This window comes from Chondrus crispus, genomic scaffold (genome assembly GCF_000350225.1).
Source record: "Chondrus crispus Stackhouse genomic scaffold, scaffold_118, whole genome shotgun sequence".
Lineage (NCBI taxonomy): Eukaryota > Rhodophyta > Florideophyceae > Gigartinales > Gigartinaceae > Chondrus > Chondrus crispus.
Window position 1 is genome coordinate 165,234 of NW_005178987.1, and position 17,681 is coordinate 182,914.

The 17,681-nt window shown below is 50.3% G+C and overlaps 1 protein-coding gene across 1 annotated transcript; it reads left to right on the forward strand.

Annotated features, from left to right (window-relative positions):
• Positions 1–1,268: 1,268 nt before the first annotated feature.
• CHC_T00001915001 (hypothetical protein) lies at positions 1,269–1,550 on the forward strand. The gene has a single exon (XM_005712971.1). The coding sequence runs from the start codon at positions 1,269–1,271 to the stop codon at positions 1,548–1,550; it is 282 nt and encodes a 93-aa protein (XP_005713028.1).
• The last annotated feature ends 16,131 nt before the right edge of the window (positions 1,551–17,681 follow it).

Genomic DNA, 17,681 nt, shown 5'->3' on the forward strand with positions numbered 1-17,681 from the left:
TCATTCGCCTCCTCATCAAAAAATGCTTCGTCCTTCACTTGTTCTATCAACACACGTGCCATCGACATCGGTTTCAAGACACGCCGCACCGCAAAAAGTATTATCAACAAGATAACGAAGACGATCAGCAGCAAGTACACACCCGCCACGCGCCCTTGTTCTGATATCAAGCCTGCGATTCCTTTTTCGATATTGTCGGAGAGAACGTTTTGATACTCTGCCACCTCCTCAATCTCTGTCAAAATTGCACTTGCATACAGCTCACGAATTCCTGAATGCATCGCTTGGTATGGTGCGTTCATTCCGACCTGGAATGTTGTCACCAATCCCCTGACCGTTTCATTTACGTCTCCTCTCTTGCCCCTCCACAAAAAAATTACCTTCTCCACTTGCTTTTGTTCCACAGTTTTCAGCTCCTCCACAAGTTCTTTGCATGACTTGCTTGAAAATGGCTTGTTGCACACCCATTCCATCGATGAATATATGAAACGCTCATGAATGTATTTGGCATGATCCATTGCAGCGTTATCTCGACTTTGGAAAAGAACTCTCCGAGCTCCGCCATCACTCGCGTCAAGAAATAATTCTGCCCGCAGACGAAGATGGAAAAAGGCTTCTCCAAACGTGATGTTGTGGTCAACTCCGCCTCGGTGGTACCAAGACGACACTTCAATTAAGTTTGAGACATCGGTCTCTTCCGTCAAGTCTTCCTTTTCCTCGAGAAGGGAGCACGCGCTGACCATGAAATTTCTGGTTTGAACACTCCTGGTCATGATTGGAGACACGCATATCCTATCTCCTGCTACTCTGCGAATGAGCCTCGCAACGCCGCGACTGGTACCTATCGGGTGCACCCCTTTGATGTTGTACGCATTCTCAGAGCTGGACACGGTGATCGGTTGTGTGAGCACAACAGCGGCGACCTCGACAACGAATAGGGCCAACGTAATTCCAACGACGACAAGGGAGGCAAGGGTCTGTTGTCGGGAAGTTATTTGACGTCTGCTATTTCCTTCTTGTCGATGTAGAGAGGACAGGTGCGACCAGATGTTGCGAAAGTGTGACAGCTCATCTACTAAGCACGCATATACGACGCTTATTGGGGAGAGTCGCCGTGCTCTTCGCGTTCGCATGAGAATGACTTGCACAATCTCAGAAACGACTGCAATGAGAAAAACAGAGAGGACACCGAGCAAAAACTCTTCGGTGGGACCAACAGAACGGCGGAGCACTCCGACGAGATGAACATCCTTTACCAGGAATTTGTCATGTCCAACAATGTAAATGCCGGCGAAGACATTTTCCGAGACATTGAGGAAGTTTGGCGGGGGGCTCGGAATACCAAACAGTACTTCCTTGCCATTGTCAACATAAATGCCGCCCATGGCGTATGGTTAAGAATAAGATTCACGTCAAATATCAAATATGTTTGTTTCAACACTGATAAGCGACGTGTGAAACGGCAGGGGTCTGGAGAGCGAGGATTGCCCGGAAGTGGAAAAATGGGAGCACTCGCTGAGCAATTTCCAAACAGCAAGATGAGTGTGTGAAAACGATCTATTGGGTGATTTCTCGCCCCTCACTGAGAAACATGAGGCTTCTACGGTGATCACGTCCGGAGAGTGAGGTAATGTTGCGGGGGACACGGCCGAAAGATGGGCAAATGACTGCGAATAACCTTCGAAGGATATTAGCATCCGAAAGATGGCCAAATGACTGCTATATACCCTTCGAAGGGTAATATTTCTGAGAAAAAATGTTGAGAAAGGAAGTAAAGCCTCCGTTACTTGCGCAGTGTATCACTTCTGAGAAGTACACGTGGAGTTTGCATGGGTGTTAGTTATGGTTGTGACGATGCCTCTCGTGTGGTGGAACTCTCCAAACAAGTACAGGGGGGGTCGCGCAATAGTGCCACTTTGAGTAGTGCTTCCCACACATTAGTGCTATGCAAAACGCCTTGGCACAGTTATCATACTTCCTACACGTGTTCATACACGTGTGCCCGCTGCATATGTCGCACAGCACGTAGCGCCGCATCACGCACAGCGGGCACGGGATCTGCTGCTTGACTTTGGCAGAGAACATCTGGGCGGGGCGCCGCAGGGGGGGAGGGGTAGAGCGAGTGCAAGGGAGGAGAGAGCGGACAGGGGGGGAGGCAGGGACGTTCGCAGCTGTCGCCTATTGAGAGGTACAGTAGAATTCCGCTTCAAAGCCTGGCATCTCTGATCGCTCGCTTCAAACAGGACATGTCCTGTTTGAAGCGAGCGATCAGAGACAACTGTATGTAAATGATTGTGTTTTGGCGCTTTCAGTATAGTGCCATTCACGCAATAGTGCCATATGTCGAGGTCTGTTCCGGTATAGCACTATTGCGTGGGAACCCCTGTACCGGTCTTACTAAGAAGCCAGGACAGCACAGTAAGGACGCTGCATATGTAAGTAATGATGCAATTTTCCAGGAGGAACCTTTGGCCCATTTCAGTAAGTGTCCACATACAGTGGTCCACACCCAATAGTGCTACCCTGTGACAAGGGCTTCTAATTGGCACTATTGGGAGGGTAGCACTATACCATATTGCACTTAGAGAAGACATTGGCTTCCCCTATTGGGGTACGAAGAAGTCATTTAAGATTGATTGCCTTTCTCCCGCGCGCTCTCTTTCAATCCTACATTGATTGAAAACACGTTTCGCCTTGCTGGCCATAGTTGGTTTGTTGGAAGGGAGAGCTCAAAACATTGGTAGGGTGTGAAAATACTGAGGAAAAATTAACAGAGAAATAAGCACCGACGGACGGTACCCCTTTAATCACCCTTGTCTTCCGACGAACGGAACTTTTGACCTCGAGGATGGCTGAGATTCTTCTCTGTGTGCTGCTCCCTTCTTTCCTCTACTAGGAAGTGGGGAGCTGCTTTTATACTACCCCAATACACCCGGTGATGTGCTAAATACTCCTCGTGAGGACGAATTCATCGTATCTTAAAAAGGGATCGATGAAGTCCGTAGAAAGAAGTATACAAATTAAGCTCAAATATAAAAGTGAATGGCCAAATGGCCACTCACTTACTGCATACATACATATGCAGCAACAATACTACTGTAACAAGGCAGACCCACACTTGTACGGGCGTCTTCATTTCAACATTCCCGCCACTTTAGAGACGAACGAGGAGCAGTGCGAATAACCCATTGCTGTACTGGATTGTTGTCGAGACCAGTTCGAAGTAGGTCATCCAGGGCGCGACAGAATTTTGGCTTTGTCAAGCCATCGGCGACATTGTGCTCTGAGCGCACGAGCCCGACATTTGATATCTCATTGGCATTGTAGGCCTCTCTGGTTGCGGAAATGTCAATCATCAATCTTCTTTCAGATGTTGAAGAAGCCTTAGTCACAACGTCGAACATTTGCTTGGAGTCGGTCCTCATCTGCAGTTGAATCTTCTTTCCGTATAGCACTTCCAAGTCGTGTTTGGTCATGTAGGCGCAATCAAAACCTTTCGTAAAGGCATACACTTCCCCTCCAAGAATCGATCGAACAACGCGCTTGCACTTTTTGCTAGAAAAATCTAATATGTGACAATTATTCTCGGCGTCACATAGAAGAACCAAATATCCGAGTTGCGATGTCAAATCGTTGTTCGTTCCGAAGGATGCATCAGTGTACACGCGTAGATGTAGAGTGCTGTACTGCAATTTCCCGTAGCGCAATCCCAGCGTTGGCGTTGACTTCGTTTTCTTGATTGCACTGTTGAGAAGTTTGACTGACGCCTCACTTACATTGCCTGTGGGTTCTGCCACAACTTGCGCGGCTCTGTTGGCACAACAGCTTATATCTGGACGCGTGTGCGTGGCCCAGGCAACTTCGGCACGAAAGCTGCGGTATTGATCGAACGTGGCGTCAGCGGGAACCAAGTTGAGTTTTGCAATGTAGCCCGGTTGACTAATTTTGAACACGCCAGGATCCAAAGTTTCAATTGTACAACCGAAAAATACGAGGTCGTCCCATTTCCGCTCCCTTGACTCAAACTTCTGAAGGGTTGCGTCTGATAGCTCCTGAAATGTTTCATTTCCTGCCAACAAGCTGTCGTCCACATAAACTCCCATGCATCCTTCCGGTTCATTGTCAGGTTGGAAGCAGTTGCGATTCCCCATCGGAACTATTATGTATAAAGATGGATCGCCCAACAAAGGCGTCATTCCCAAATCCTTCTTTGCATGCTTGTCAAACGTGACCGCCCAATAGTCGCCTGCATCTCCATTTCCGTAGAGTGGCTTGAGGAGAGCAAGTACTTCATCAGATGATATTTGGAAGAACTGCAGGTCCTTCTTTTTGGGCGACACAAAAATTTCACGCGTGAGCTCTTCTTCACTCTGAAGGTAAGCTTGCCGTACGTCATGGCTGAAAATTCGATACTTCTTGACAGCGGCAAAAGACACGATGATCCTGATCGAACGCTGACGCAGATTTGTGGTGTTATGTACAAGGAACTCTTTTTCTTTGTCTTTGTGCCCCTGTGCAACGTAACGAGCTTTAGGTGTCTCGTTGTGAGTGCCATAATCCTTCAAAGTAAGAACGAATCTGCCTCCTAAGATATTAGCACCCTTTGACAGTTCACGTCTGTCCACCACAGTCCACGTATTTCTGTCCTTCAGACCCTGTACTTCCGAAAACTTGGCTTGACGGAATTTCTCGTTGTCCGCAGCAGGATCGTCAGGGCACAATATTTTCGTCATGTATGCCTCGACTTCATCAGTAAAGAACTCAGAATTCTCAATCGTCTCGCCTGCAGACAGGGATATAGAGTCCATGTCCTTCCTCAAGGCAGCCAAAAGGCCGTCCAGTGCTTCAGCGTAGTCATCTGCTGAGGGAATGCGTTCAGTAGGACTCGTGACATTTGCACATTGTGCTCCGACAGTCCGGTCATCATTTTCGGGATTGTTCTGGTTCTCAATGTACAGTTTGGTCTTGTCAATAGAGAACTTTACGAATCGTCCTTTGATGTCGACGAAGACATGCTTCCCGAGGACATCGCGTACTTGATAAGGACCTGTCCACTCATTCACAGGGGACTCACGATATACAAGTACATTGGATCCAATACACACGTCAGAGGATGTACCGACTGGTACATTTGAACGAAGTGCTGTACTGATCCGCCGTTTGTAAATTACCCTTGCCATTCCATCTCGTGCAGCCTGCATCGCCACCATTCTTTCCTTCTGCTTGGGCAACTCAATAGTAGTGATGAGGGCACGCGGAAAAACTCCGAAGACAAGCAACGTCGGCACTAAACCAGCGGGACCTGCTGTATCATTGACGGCCTTCACAGCGATCTGCAGGGCATAACCGTTTCCAAGGGTAGGAAAATCCTTCTTGACCTTTCGGTAGGTCGAACGTAAGTAAGAATGGTAACGCTCTCCTTCACCAAGAGCGTTATGTTCTTCAACCCCTGAAAGGGTTAGGTCGATGCCAGCCAGATGACAGAGGCCTTCCCATCGGCGAGACTTGAACTGCGGGCCTTGGTCTGCATGCATGTGTTCCGGATGTCCAACATATGGCAGTGACCAGATACTTTGGTATGTCTGCCAAGCAGTTTCAGATGTTTCATCAGGCAGAAACGCGGCGGCGTTGAACTTGGTCTCACGATCGACACAATGTAAGACAGGGCTACTGTCCAAGTACATGATGTCGACACATAATATGCGATTAAAGACGACTTTTTCCATTGGTAGTGAGACGCGAAAACGGCTTGGTGCGCGACTTAGCCTTTGGCAGACATCACAGCTGCTAGATATTTCCTGAAGGTCGCGGAGGTCATCAGGTGCACAACTGTTCGGGTCAGACCGTCGCATAACTGCGTACGGTCTCTCTGCTTTTGGATGAAAGAAATGACGATGCATCTTTCTTAGTTCCTCGGTTGTGTACAGCATCTCATCGGTCCACTCCAGGAAAAGATGTCCGCGCTTCGAAATCAAAGTTACCTGCCATCCACCCAAGTCTGAAATTAGCAAATTGTGCGCAGTGTCTATGATCATCCCATGCTGGACGAGGAAATCTAGTCCAATAAGGAAAGGGACATCTAGATCCACAACCTCAACTTCAGCAGCAATGAAATGATCTGCGTCGGCCGGTATGCGAATGAAGAGCGTTCCCAAACCCGTATACCTTTTCTCGCCGAACTTGTAAACTCTTTGCACGCTCGCCGTATCGACATGGAATGCTGTTCCAGAGAAATCACAGTATGCCATGGCTTGCTTCCTTCCGATTACGGACCTTTGAGCACCAGTATCGATACAGGCTCCGAGAAAAGGTGAAGCCTCCTTGTCTTCATGATTCAAGTTGACCATTACGTCCCGAGGGGACGAGCCGTCTTCGAAAACTGTGAAAAACTGGTCCTTGTCCTCGTTGGGCAGATCTTGCTCGCGTCTTTCTTCAACCGCGACAATATTGATACTAACTTCTGCCTGCGAGAGAAGTTCGTCAAACATTTCCCTGTCAGATAGAAGTCCTGAAGTGCCCAGGGAGTCGGCTTCACTCACATTGACAGACATGTCCAGCTGGTAACAAATTTCGGCGAGCACAAGATGCACGTTACCTCCAACTTTGCCTCGCTTCTTTTCGTAGTACTCGAGCTTGTTGGCTGCGGCTTTCTTCATGTTCAGGGGCATTGGGCATTTGCTGAGGGTATGATTTCGATCATCGCAATTGAAACATCCAGCAATTGACAATGGATCGAAAGACTTAGGTACGTACGAGCTCTTTCCGAAAGATACGGCCTTACTCCCTCGACTGTTAACAAGGGACGGAGAACGGGCATATCTTCCTTGGCCAGTGTAGAAGATTCTTTCGCTCCCGTCATTTTCAGATGCCGTCTTGTTTCGGTGCAGCGTAATATTATCGCGGAGCTTAGCGATTTCCGCTTCCTTTTCTAGCTGCAATGCATTTTCTAGCTCTCTATACAGTTCTTCGAATGTCAAGTTGTTGGTGGCAATCCTTGTTAGAGGATCCTTGGACCAGTCGAAGCCCACTACTGCTTGATGAAGAAATTCGATCTTGTGAGCTTCACCACGGTGCGATGCCGGTCCTTGGCGAGAGAGCTTGTTGATGATGTTGTGGACTTTTGCGAGAGCGTCGGAAATCTCAGCTCCATCGTCAACAAACTTCGAGATCCTTAGCGTGTTGAGATAATTCTTAACTTTGGTCTGGCGGACGGTAGAATTGTATTCCTTCTCAATTAAATCAACTGCTTGATTGAAGGACGTGGCATATCCATCAATCTTGTCCAAGTAGAATCGCTTGGCATCACCCCGGAGCATGTTGTGCATATATTGCAACTTTTGGGTGATGGAAAGGCCATAGTCACGAGCAAGTTGTTTGAACTCGTCAACGAATTCCATCCAACATTCGCCAATTGCACCGCTGAATTTCTTCTCTTTTTCCTTCAGCCTCATCGCCACGTTGTGGGCAATTTTGTCCATCGAAGAACTGCCGGAATGGCGCGACATCTCGACAGAGACAGCACCGGAGGCTGCGACTTGAGATCCGGGAGCTTGCTCACGATTTCGACGACCCGCGGCAATGATTTCTTGAACAATATCAACAGCGGCTTGTTTGTCCTCCTGCTCCTCATAAATGTTGGATGCCAGGGTCATCATTATCCTCCGAGATGAATGCTGCAGCATTGCTGCACCACGAGTGTCTAGGAACTTACGGAGCTCGGAGTAAACGGAAGGCAAACTTCGCAATTCCTTGCTGAATAAATGGCTCGGCGGAAACATGTCGGCAATTGAGCGTAGTAGAATATCGCCACTCTCCTCGGAACTTTGCAACAGACGAATAGAAGTGATGAAGCCTTTCTGTGTATCATTCAGCCCTTGAAAAACAGTGTCAGTCAACCCTTGCATGAAAGGCGGCTCTTGAGCATCAGCCAAACCGTCCCTTGATTGTCCGGCATCGCCTCCTGACATCTTGAAAAACACGAAGACAGTGCTCCACACCAACGGCACGACACCCCGTCAGCTCACCCGTTCGGAATTCACCAGGCTTTTACACCAAACACCGTTATCCGCCCCGAAGGACCGGTGGGGCTCCAGCAACGAGCTCGCCTTGGTTCAAGTCGCCAACCTAGCGTCCCCGGAAAGCCGGATCAACCGTTTCAGGTAGTAAAGCGCGTCAACGAGCAATCGCAATGTCCGTCAGCAGCCTGATAATGTGTTAGTGGATGCTTCGCTAGCGTTGGGGCTGGGCGTCGCCGTCGTCGAGACGTGGTTAATCACAAAAACCTAGTCCGCACCCTGATAATCTCGTGTCACAATCGGGCAAAAAAAATGAATGTAAAACAAGTACAGTAACTTTGGCTGTTCCAATGTTGTCGCTTATTGGCTAAGCGAGTAAATATCGTTTGAAATCCCAGTGATTCGGTAATTCATGAATGTGAAAATACTGAGGAAAAATTAACAGAGAAATAAGCACCGACGGACGGTACCCCTTTAATCACCCTTGTCTTCCGACGAACGGAACTTTTGACCTCGAGGATGGCTGAGATTCTTCTCTGTGTGCTGCTCCCTTCTTTCCTCTACTAGGAAGTGGGGAGCTGCTTTTATACTACCCCAATACACCCGGTGATGTGCTAAATACTCCTCGTGAGGACGAATTCATCGTATCTTAAAAAGGGATCGATGAAGTCCGTAGAAAGAAGTATACAAATTAAGCTCAAATATAAAAGTGAATGGCCAAATGGCCACTCACTTACTGCATACATACATATGCAGCAACAATACTACTGTAACAAGGCAGACCCACACTTGTACGGGCGTCTTCATTTCAACATAGGGGGTGTCGGAATGAAGACATTCGATGTTACAGACAGGCAGCTTGGCGACGAATGGTGGCGCCCATGACACGGCCACCCGCCGGCGCACTGCCTGCCATCTGTCCACGTGGCAGTATGATAAATGCGTGCCAAAGCACTTCACCTAGCACTATTCGGAGGGTTGCACTATTCAAAGTGGCACTATATCGCGACCCCCCTGTATGTTTTAACACAAACACCTCCATGTACTGTACTATTAGGAATGCTGTAAGCCCAGCACCCAAGGATGCACACTGCGCAGGAAAGGGCGCGCGCGGGACTTGCGCTTGGAGGACAGGGCGAAGCGAAGCGCGCGGCATTGCGTTTGGACGACGACGGGCCAAAGAAAGGCGCGCGGGCGGAGCTTGAACCGCAATCGGAGGCGAGCAAGGGCAGGCGCGGGCCAACGGAAGGCGCGCAAGGAGATCGTGAACCGCAAGCGGAGGACTGGGCGCAGGAATGGGCCAAGAGAAGACTGGCGGGCTACGTGCAAGGGTTGCGATCGGGGGTAGTGGTAGTTTATAGCGAGCAGCGGGGAGTACATAAGCGGTAGTTGGGGGCGTAGAAAAAGGGGGAGGCAGGCATCGAGTGGATTTCTCGACAAGGAGCTCAAGTGGACTCTTGAGTTTTTGACGCCTGGCCTCCCGCCGAAAGGAGGTAAAAGATTTTCTCGGCAATCACTGTGTCTCAGGACGAGCCACAACAGTACAGTAATGACGGGACCGATAATATTTCACAATTGTTTTCCTTGTCACAAAAACGGTGAGCGCATGAAGAAACTCTGGATTTATCGTCACGGAATCAACATTGCATTGAGTGGCCAAACGACCGAATGCAGTGTCGGGAGACCGCAAGCCGGGCTGTCCGGAGGGGTTGTTGACGCGTGGGTACAGTGATCTCTCGATAAGCGAAACCAGTACGGGAGAACCCCTCCGGTTCCGCTTAAAGGGGGGTTCCGCTTATCGAAGTATATCATACCGAGCACTGTTCACCAATCATTTCACATCTTCATAATTTTATTTAAAAAAGCTATCGATGGTCGTTTGCTGCATAGACTGCGTATAGTACAGACGTACCGCGGCCTGCATTTTGCGCGCAGTCCGCAGAAAATCTGCACCTCCCTCACCCGTACTTTCTGCGATGCGCTTTGTTAAAGCTAGCGCCCTGAGCTGCTCCTTTCCGCACGGCAGTTCGGCACAGCCATCCACACTTTCGTCACTGCTATTCTCTTTTTCTCTGCTGACCACGTCAGCAATATTTTCATCTCTCCGAAGCTCTGTGCATTCGTCCTCACCCTCAGCATTAGGTAAATCTGCAATAGAAATACGTCTTCCAACAGGCACTAATTCCTCCATTTGCCGCTCAACCTCTTGCACCAAGCCACTCTCGTCATCCACTAGATCAATCATAGGCTCGGCCTCAATTAACCTTGTGTGACGCCAGCAATTTGCAATAACATCTGATGGCAGATCCTCCCAACACATCTTAAACCGTCGCATAGCTGTTAGAACGTTAACTTTGTAGATTTGTTTTGCTTCTGTATCAATGTTGTCCAGTGCACGATCCATTTGCCGGCGCCTGTATCGAAGTTTTAAAGCCGCAATTATGTCTCCATCAAGAGGTTAGATTTTAGAGGTGCAATTTATGGCAACAACACGACCCTCACATTAGGGAGAGGTGGCAAGTTAGTCTCACTCCCATGCGCGGAGCAATTAACAATTAAAAGCAGAACATTCCTCCCCGGCGTTTTGGAGACATACACCTGAAACCGCAGTAGCCAATCATTAAATAATTTGGCAGTCATCAAAGCCTTCTTATTGGATTAATAATCGAAACCAAGCTCCGCAGCACATTTTTTGTTAAAAGCTCGAGGATTTTTTGATTTTCCGACGACCATAATTTCGATTTTTCAGACCCGTCTGCGTTACAGAAAGGCTCGAATGTTAGCCTGTCTTTTGCTTTTTGGCGCCCTGGCACTCGAGAATTTGAAATGGTTGTGCCAGGAGCTAAACAGTAGAATAGACCACATTCATCAGCATTAAAAAAAAATTGGCTGGTAACCAGAGAGAATATTCTTAATTTTTGGAAGTTCCTCGTCCAACAGCTCATGATCCACGTCACCGGACTCCCCATAAGACCGAAACACACGCAGCGCCACCTGCGCTTGAATTTTTCCAGCCACCCTTCGGAAAATATTAAATGTGTCTGCTCATTTTCGGCAATTTTTTCATTGGTTATGGCCTGAATTTGTTTCGCTTTTTGACGAATCATATCCCCATTGATGTTGATTCTTGCCACCTGTTTTGCACAAACCCACTCATACAGGATCTGCTCCAATCCGTGATTTTTCCCCTTTTTGCCACGAATGATTTTGGCAATTGCCTTGTCTGACTGTGCCAGCAATGTTGTGGAATCATTCAAGATTCGGGACATCACTGCCTTGCCGGGAGGTTTTGTTAATTTAAAATTTTTTGTGCCCATTGAGCCAGTTCACATTGAGAGCAGTTTTTCCCTTGTTGCTGTCGTGCCACTTTGTCCTCGCAAATTTTTTTCCTTTGAAGAAAAGAGAGCACAGTGGAAGGCATGGTTCCTGGAAAAGCTTTTTTGAAACACTTGTGCTTACTGCTTTCTGCAGCCATGAGCTGATGTTGTTGTCGCATATACATTTACTATTTCTTGTACTGTAATGGGCTTTTTTGGTAACTGGAACTTATTTAACGGTCGTTTTTTGGACCAACAGCAACATTTTCGGGTTCCGCTTAACGGGCAGTGGAACGTTTCTATTTTTTAGTTAAATTTGCTGTGCGTCGAACAGGAGGGAAGGGACTTTGTTCCGTTTATTGGGGTGTTCCTCTTATCGCATGTTCCGCTTATCGAGAGATCACTGTACAGGGTTAACAAATACAGAGTAAAATCTCGATACAGTAACGTTGTCCGTAAAATAACGCGTTGTTTTTCCATTTGCCCACAAACTCGCTGGACGTAAAGTAAACCCGAGTATGAAAATTCCACCACGAGTTTTGCGGACTGACCTCCAGCAAGGTACCTGCCCCGCAACAAACGCAAGTCTGGTACATCGTTGTGCCGTCCGACGGATCACGTGCACCTGGGCGAATACTCGCTGAAGCGAATATTGTAGCTCGCCACAAGGATAGAATAGTTCTCAGTCGAAAGGGCGATGTGTTTCGTCTTCTTGACGGGCTGAGTGGGGCCGTTTAGAGAGGACTACTTTTTTGAAGCTTCTACATGTCTCTGTCTTCTGCGATTGCTTTAGCGGCATATGTGGCAGATCTTGTGGTGCTTCGATCCGTTGATGGACTCTGGGTAGAAGAACTGATAGGGGCGTCCATGACGCAAACCGGTACGAACCGTGCAGTATGAGACTCGTTTGTGCTGATGAGAGAGCGGAAACCCCACTTCGTTTTCCTTCAAGACGAGTCGATCCGGCACTGCCGTACAGTAATCAGGCGGATGTGAAAATTCGTGGAAAACTCACATGTCCCGAGTTTTCGGTTGCTGTGAGTTTTGCAAAACTCGTTGTCTGAAAATTTTGCAATCAGAAAATCCGAGCAAACTCGCGACCAAAACACGAGTTTTCGCGACTTTACGGACAACATTAATGGTTGGTTATCTTCGAAAATGAACCCTCCGACCTTGTCACTTTCACTGTAAACCGTTGCATACAGCTTGCAAATATGTCAGATCGTGACGCTGAACTGACCCTTTCTTAACCGGCGTGACTCAGACATTCGCTCAGGCATTTAGACAGACCTGCACCGCACACGCCCTCACCTGAACCGCACACGTATGCGTATGAATGGATACAGTAGACACAGTAGATGCTCGAGGGTCTGCAACCAGGACATAAGGATCCGCCACACTGTACAAGCACATCACTGCCCTCAAGCCCTTATGAAGCCATCGGACTCAGCCTGATTGCAACTCCTTATCAAAGAGCGATAGGATTGTGCTTAAAGTTCTCCGTACGGCACTGGGAAGAGCGCACCACGCGCTGTTTCTACCACAGCGAACTGGGTGTTATTATTTAGAATGTTGATGGTCTCCAGAATCTAGCAAAATCTATGGGTTGTTTGCTCGCAGAGAGATTTATCAGTCGGCAGTTGGATATCATGATATCATCTAGGGCAGCGGCCAGATCCCGACTATGAAACGCGTTTTGTGAAACTTCACAAACCAATACTACTATGTGAATGTTCACAAACGCATGATGTTTTGTGAAACTTCACGAACCAGTTCTACTATGTGAATGTTCACAGAAGCATGGTGTTTTGTGAAACTTCACAAACCAATTGTACTATGTGAACGTTCACAAAAGCATGGTGTTTTGTGAAACATCACAAACCATTTGTGCTATGTGAATGTCCACAAAAGCACAGTGTTTTGTGAAACTTCACAAACCAATTGTAATATGTGAACGTTCACACGGTGTTTTGTGCAACTTCACAAACCAGTTCCACTATGTAATTTTTCACCAAGGCCGGGCACTCGGTTGTCCGTCCTCATGCGCCCCGCCGTCATCGCCAAGGCCGCGCACTCCAACCAATTGGGCTGCACCTGTGCAACATCCCTTCTCCTCACAATTATATCTCTCCTGTGTACTATCTGCGGTGCACCGTGTGCATCCCACGCCAAGTTCTTTTCCCGCGTTCACCGTTTTGTGTGGAGAACAATCAATGGGTAAGCATCCAGGTCGCGGTGCAAGAACTACCTCCCTGTTTACAAAGCAGCCCCTTCTGGATTGGCATCAGCTCATATCTTCTGCGTCCAGCAAATCGACACTTTCGAACGTGAAAAGAGCGCAAAAGCTCTTACAAAATTTCGCTGGTGTTCACGGCGCTCGCGATCCCCTTGGTGTCGATCCTCAATCTTCGAAACTAGTTCTAAACCGCATTTCATAGTACTGCAAATTTGGAACGCCTTTTGCACTCCGGGATGATGCCATGGGAGCTATCGTCCAAGGTCTCAGGATTTTTTATTCGGAGCACGGCCACACAGGAAACTGGACTATCAACTATACAACCAACCAAGCGCACGGCAATCCGTTGAACGGAAATCCAGACATCAGCTCTCTGCGCCGTGCGCATAGAGTTAACTTGTCCAGATTGGGGAACGTTGCCTTAAAAGCAGGCCCTGTAACTGCAGCCATAATTTGTGATCATGCGGAATGGTTCTGGTTTTCTTTCCCAGATACGAAAAGCAGTAATCATGTCAGGGACTGCCAACTGCACGCAATCTTAGTTCTCGGTATTCATCTCGGACTGAGATTCGACGAGGTCGGCAAAATCAAAGTTGAGTACATTTCAGTCACTTCTACAGATGTTGCTCTTACGATTACCGAAGCAATTAAGAACTCCACTGTACAACGAAACTACACACTAGAAGAGTGGCCTGGAAATACTGTTTTACGACATTCACTTTACATGGATCCGTTTGTCGCACTTTTCACCTGGCTAAGGATTCGGGGACCGGTTCCAGGGCCGTTGTTTTGCTATATATCAGAAACAAAGGCTGGTGTTAAGCTAATGACGTCCAGACCACTAACTTCCGTGAAGTTTGTAACACTTTTCAGGGATAGGTTGGCTCGAATTGGGATTGGGCCTGCAGACTTAGTCATGTACTCAGGGCACTCAATTAAGCGTAGATCGGTACAACTATATCTCTCACTCGACCTCCGGGATGAGAATATCATAGAGAAATTGCAGATGACTGGCCTAAATGCATACATGAACTACTGTGCTGCTTACAACGACTGCTCACCGAAACAGTTTGTAGTGTAATCACCCCCAACGACGAGGGGGGTGAGCTCACTCAGTACTGGTACTGACAGTTCGGAAAGACCCCGATCGGCGGGAAGATAGAGGCACGGCCCACCCACGGTACCGAGCACGGGTTCGAGGTAGCGGTGGTAGGGCGGGATCGGGGAGGACACGCGCAAGCGCGAGCGGTTCTACGCCTCGACGCCCCGGAGCGGTACTGGGTGACGATCCAGTACCGACGGGCGGAGGCGGAGCCGGCTCGTGGGCGTGCTGCGCGCGTCCTCAACCCGCGCGCGGTGCTACTCCTAGGTAAAACGGACGGAAATACCTGAGAGTAAGCGGGCGGACCAAGGTGGAGGATCCTTGACAAAGTCCGTTCTTGTCCCCCCTCCACCGCCGTCGGTCCGCTCCATATTTAATATACAAAGTAATCTATGATACTACTACAGTACAGTAATGCAGGTCGGTCTGCACTGTAATACTGTCAGCCATCGGGCTGACACTACACGTGGACACGCGCCCTCTTACACGTGGGGTGCGCGTGTACACGTAGGGTAGTACTATAGAGCATTGGGCTCTACAGTAGCTAAATAATTCTGGATTCTAACCTAAATATAGACCCCCAAGGGGGGGGTTATGCTACACGGTCTCCCCCTCAAGGGTGAACGTCCGCGTTCACGGCCGTGTGCCGGGTGACTTCCCCCGCTGGTTCCCTTGGTGATTCCTTCGATTCCATTATCCCGTCCTGGTATTCTTCTTTCCTCGGTTCTTTTCGCCCGCCCCGTCCTCTGGTACTAGAATCCTGCGGGTTCGTTCTGGAGGCGCGTATGCTCCCGCGTTACGTTAGTTCTCCCTCTTCTCGGTCCTTCTGTTCCTCCTCGGCTCCGTTGGCGCGCGAGGACGTCCCCCAAACAGATAGGCGGGTCGTTCTCCGCCTGCGGCCTCCTGTCCTGCCGTACAGACCTCCCTACGAGATGTCGTACCCGTGGTCGAGGTGCGTCGGAGGAGTGTCGCGGAAAGCCGTGAGTGCGCGTGACGCCCCTGTCGTCTGAGATCTGCCGGTACGTTACAACGTCAGTCAGCCTGCCTGACCACGAAGCGCCTCTGATGCGCGGACACCTATGAAACTATGTAAGTGGATATGCTGCTTGTAGACGCATGAAAACGGTGGTACACGTGCGCTCCAGCGTATCCTTGGTTTTGCCACACTTTCCGGGAGAAGACTCTTGATAATACTAGAATTGTACTGTTCGGCATCAGAACATTCCTCTCTGACCGACAGATTTGTGCGGCCTCGATGGCGAGCTTGGTCGTTAACCACACGAATTAGCAATCATCCATGCGGACCGCCCTCCTTCTCGGCGTGGAGGGGCAATATGAATCTCGGCGTCGTCCACTCATGTGTTCCCATGGGGTGGACCCAGATAGCGGAAGGCCGCGACGTAATAAAGGTGAGCCCCGCTGCTGTTAGGGAGTATGGTGCGTCTCGGTGATGGCGCGTATTTGAAGGGGCGGACGTTACACTCCTCTCGACGGGAGTGGACCCGCCTTCGCGAGCCGCACGCGTAGAACGCGTGGGTCTGGTTCGGCTCGCGACCCGCTCTCGATGCGATGCGAGTGCCGCTCACCGCGCGTAGGGTGCGCATCAGTGGCCAAGGAATATCTCCCGCGTCCCCTTCGTCATCCTGGCGTGTCGCACCGCATCAATCGTCCCCAGCGTCCAGCGCGGCTTGCGGGTAACGACGCGCAATTATTTTCACCGGCGCCCTCGGGACGCCCCCTCCTCTGGGAGGCGTTCTGGGCTTCGTCCGTGCCTTACAACGATTAGAATGGCAGTGGTTATCAGCCCACCTCCCTACCTTCCCCTCGTCCGTTCGTCCCTTTTCGCTGTCCCGGCGAGCGGTCGGTGATCCTGTCTTGGAGGCGACCGTGCGCAATGGCGTCTTCCGTCCTCTACGTGTCTGGTGGGCCTCCCGGCGCGCGGCGGCGTTGGTGCACGGCATGTACTTGGTATGACACTGTACGCGCGGGCGCGGATGGACTGTATGCCCTTACTGTATGCAACGATACGCGGCAGCGCGCGCCGCGCGGCATGCGTGCTGCATGACTCTCCGTGGCTTCTGCGCACTTGGTGCGTGTTGCCCAGAGTGGCGTCTGAAATGGCTCAAATAGCCCGTGGCCAGTCCGCCACCCCTCTTGGTCTCTAAACCAGCTCCGCGCGTAGCGTGTGAAACCGTTCCCCACCGCTCAGTGCCTCATTCTACTCTTGAGAGCTTCCGCTGATCATCTCCGGCATGGCAGACCCGACCTCTACCCCGCCTCGGTCGCGCAGTGGGGACGGCGCTCTACCCGCATCGGCGGGCGTTCCTTCGTCGGGTGGGGGTCCCCCTTCCGGCGCATCGGCGTGTCAGCGCGAGGCGGATGTCGACTTAACGAGGGCGGCACTGCCGCCTCCGCCGTCGTTCCAAAAGTGTCGCTCTCGTCCGACTACCGTGTCTGTAGAGCTGGTGGCCCCCACGGAGGGGCCGCCCCAGCCGGAACTGTCGTTCCGTCCAGCGACTATCTCCCCTCCGCCGGTCAAGGTCCGGCGTGTCGACCGTTCGGAGGCCACGAACACTACCGCGCCCGGCGCGCTTCCAAGCCATCTGTAGCATAAACACCCCCAGCGATAGGGGTGTATGCACAGTTCGACCGAGACCCTTGTCGATCGGGAAGACGGGGGTGAAGCGCGACACCAGCTACCGGCACCGGGCAGCGGGCCCGGGTAGCGTGGTAGAGCGGGAACGGGGAGGACGCCCGGTACGCGCGAGCGGTTCGACGCCTCGACGCCCCGGCGCGGTACTGGGTAACGATCCAGTACCGACGGGCGGAGGCGGAGCCGGCTCGTGGGCGTACCGCGCGCGTCCTCAACCCGCGCTCGGTGCCGCTCTAAGGTAGTTAGCGAGCGCTACCTTAGAATAAGCGGGAAGTCGGACCTTGGCGGTCGGTGGGTGCCAAGTCCGTGCTTGTCCTCCTCCACCGCCGCCGCTCCGCTCCATATTTAATATACAAAA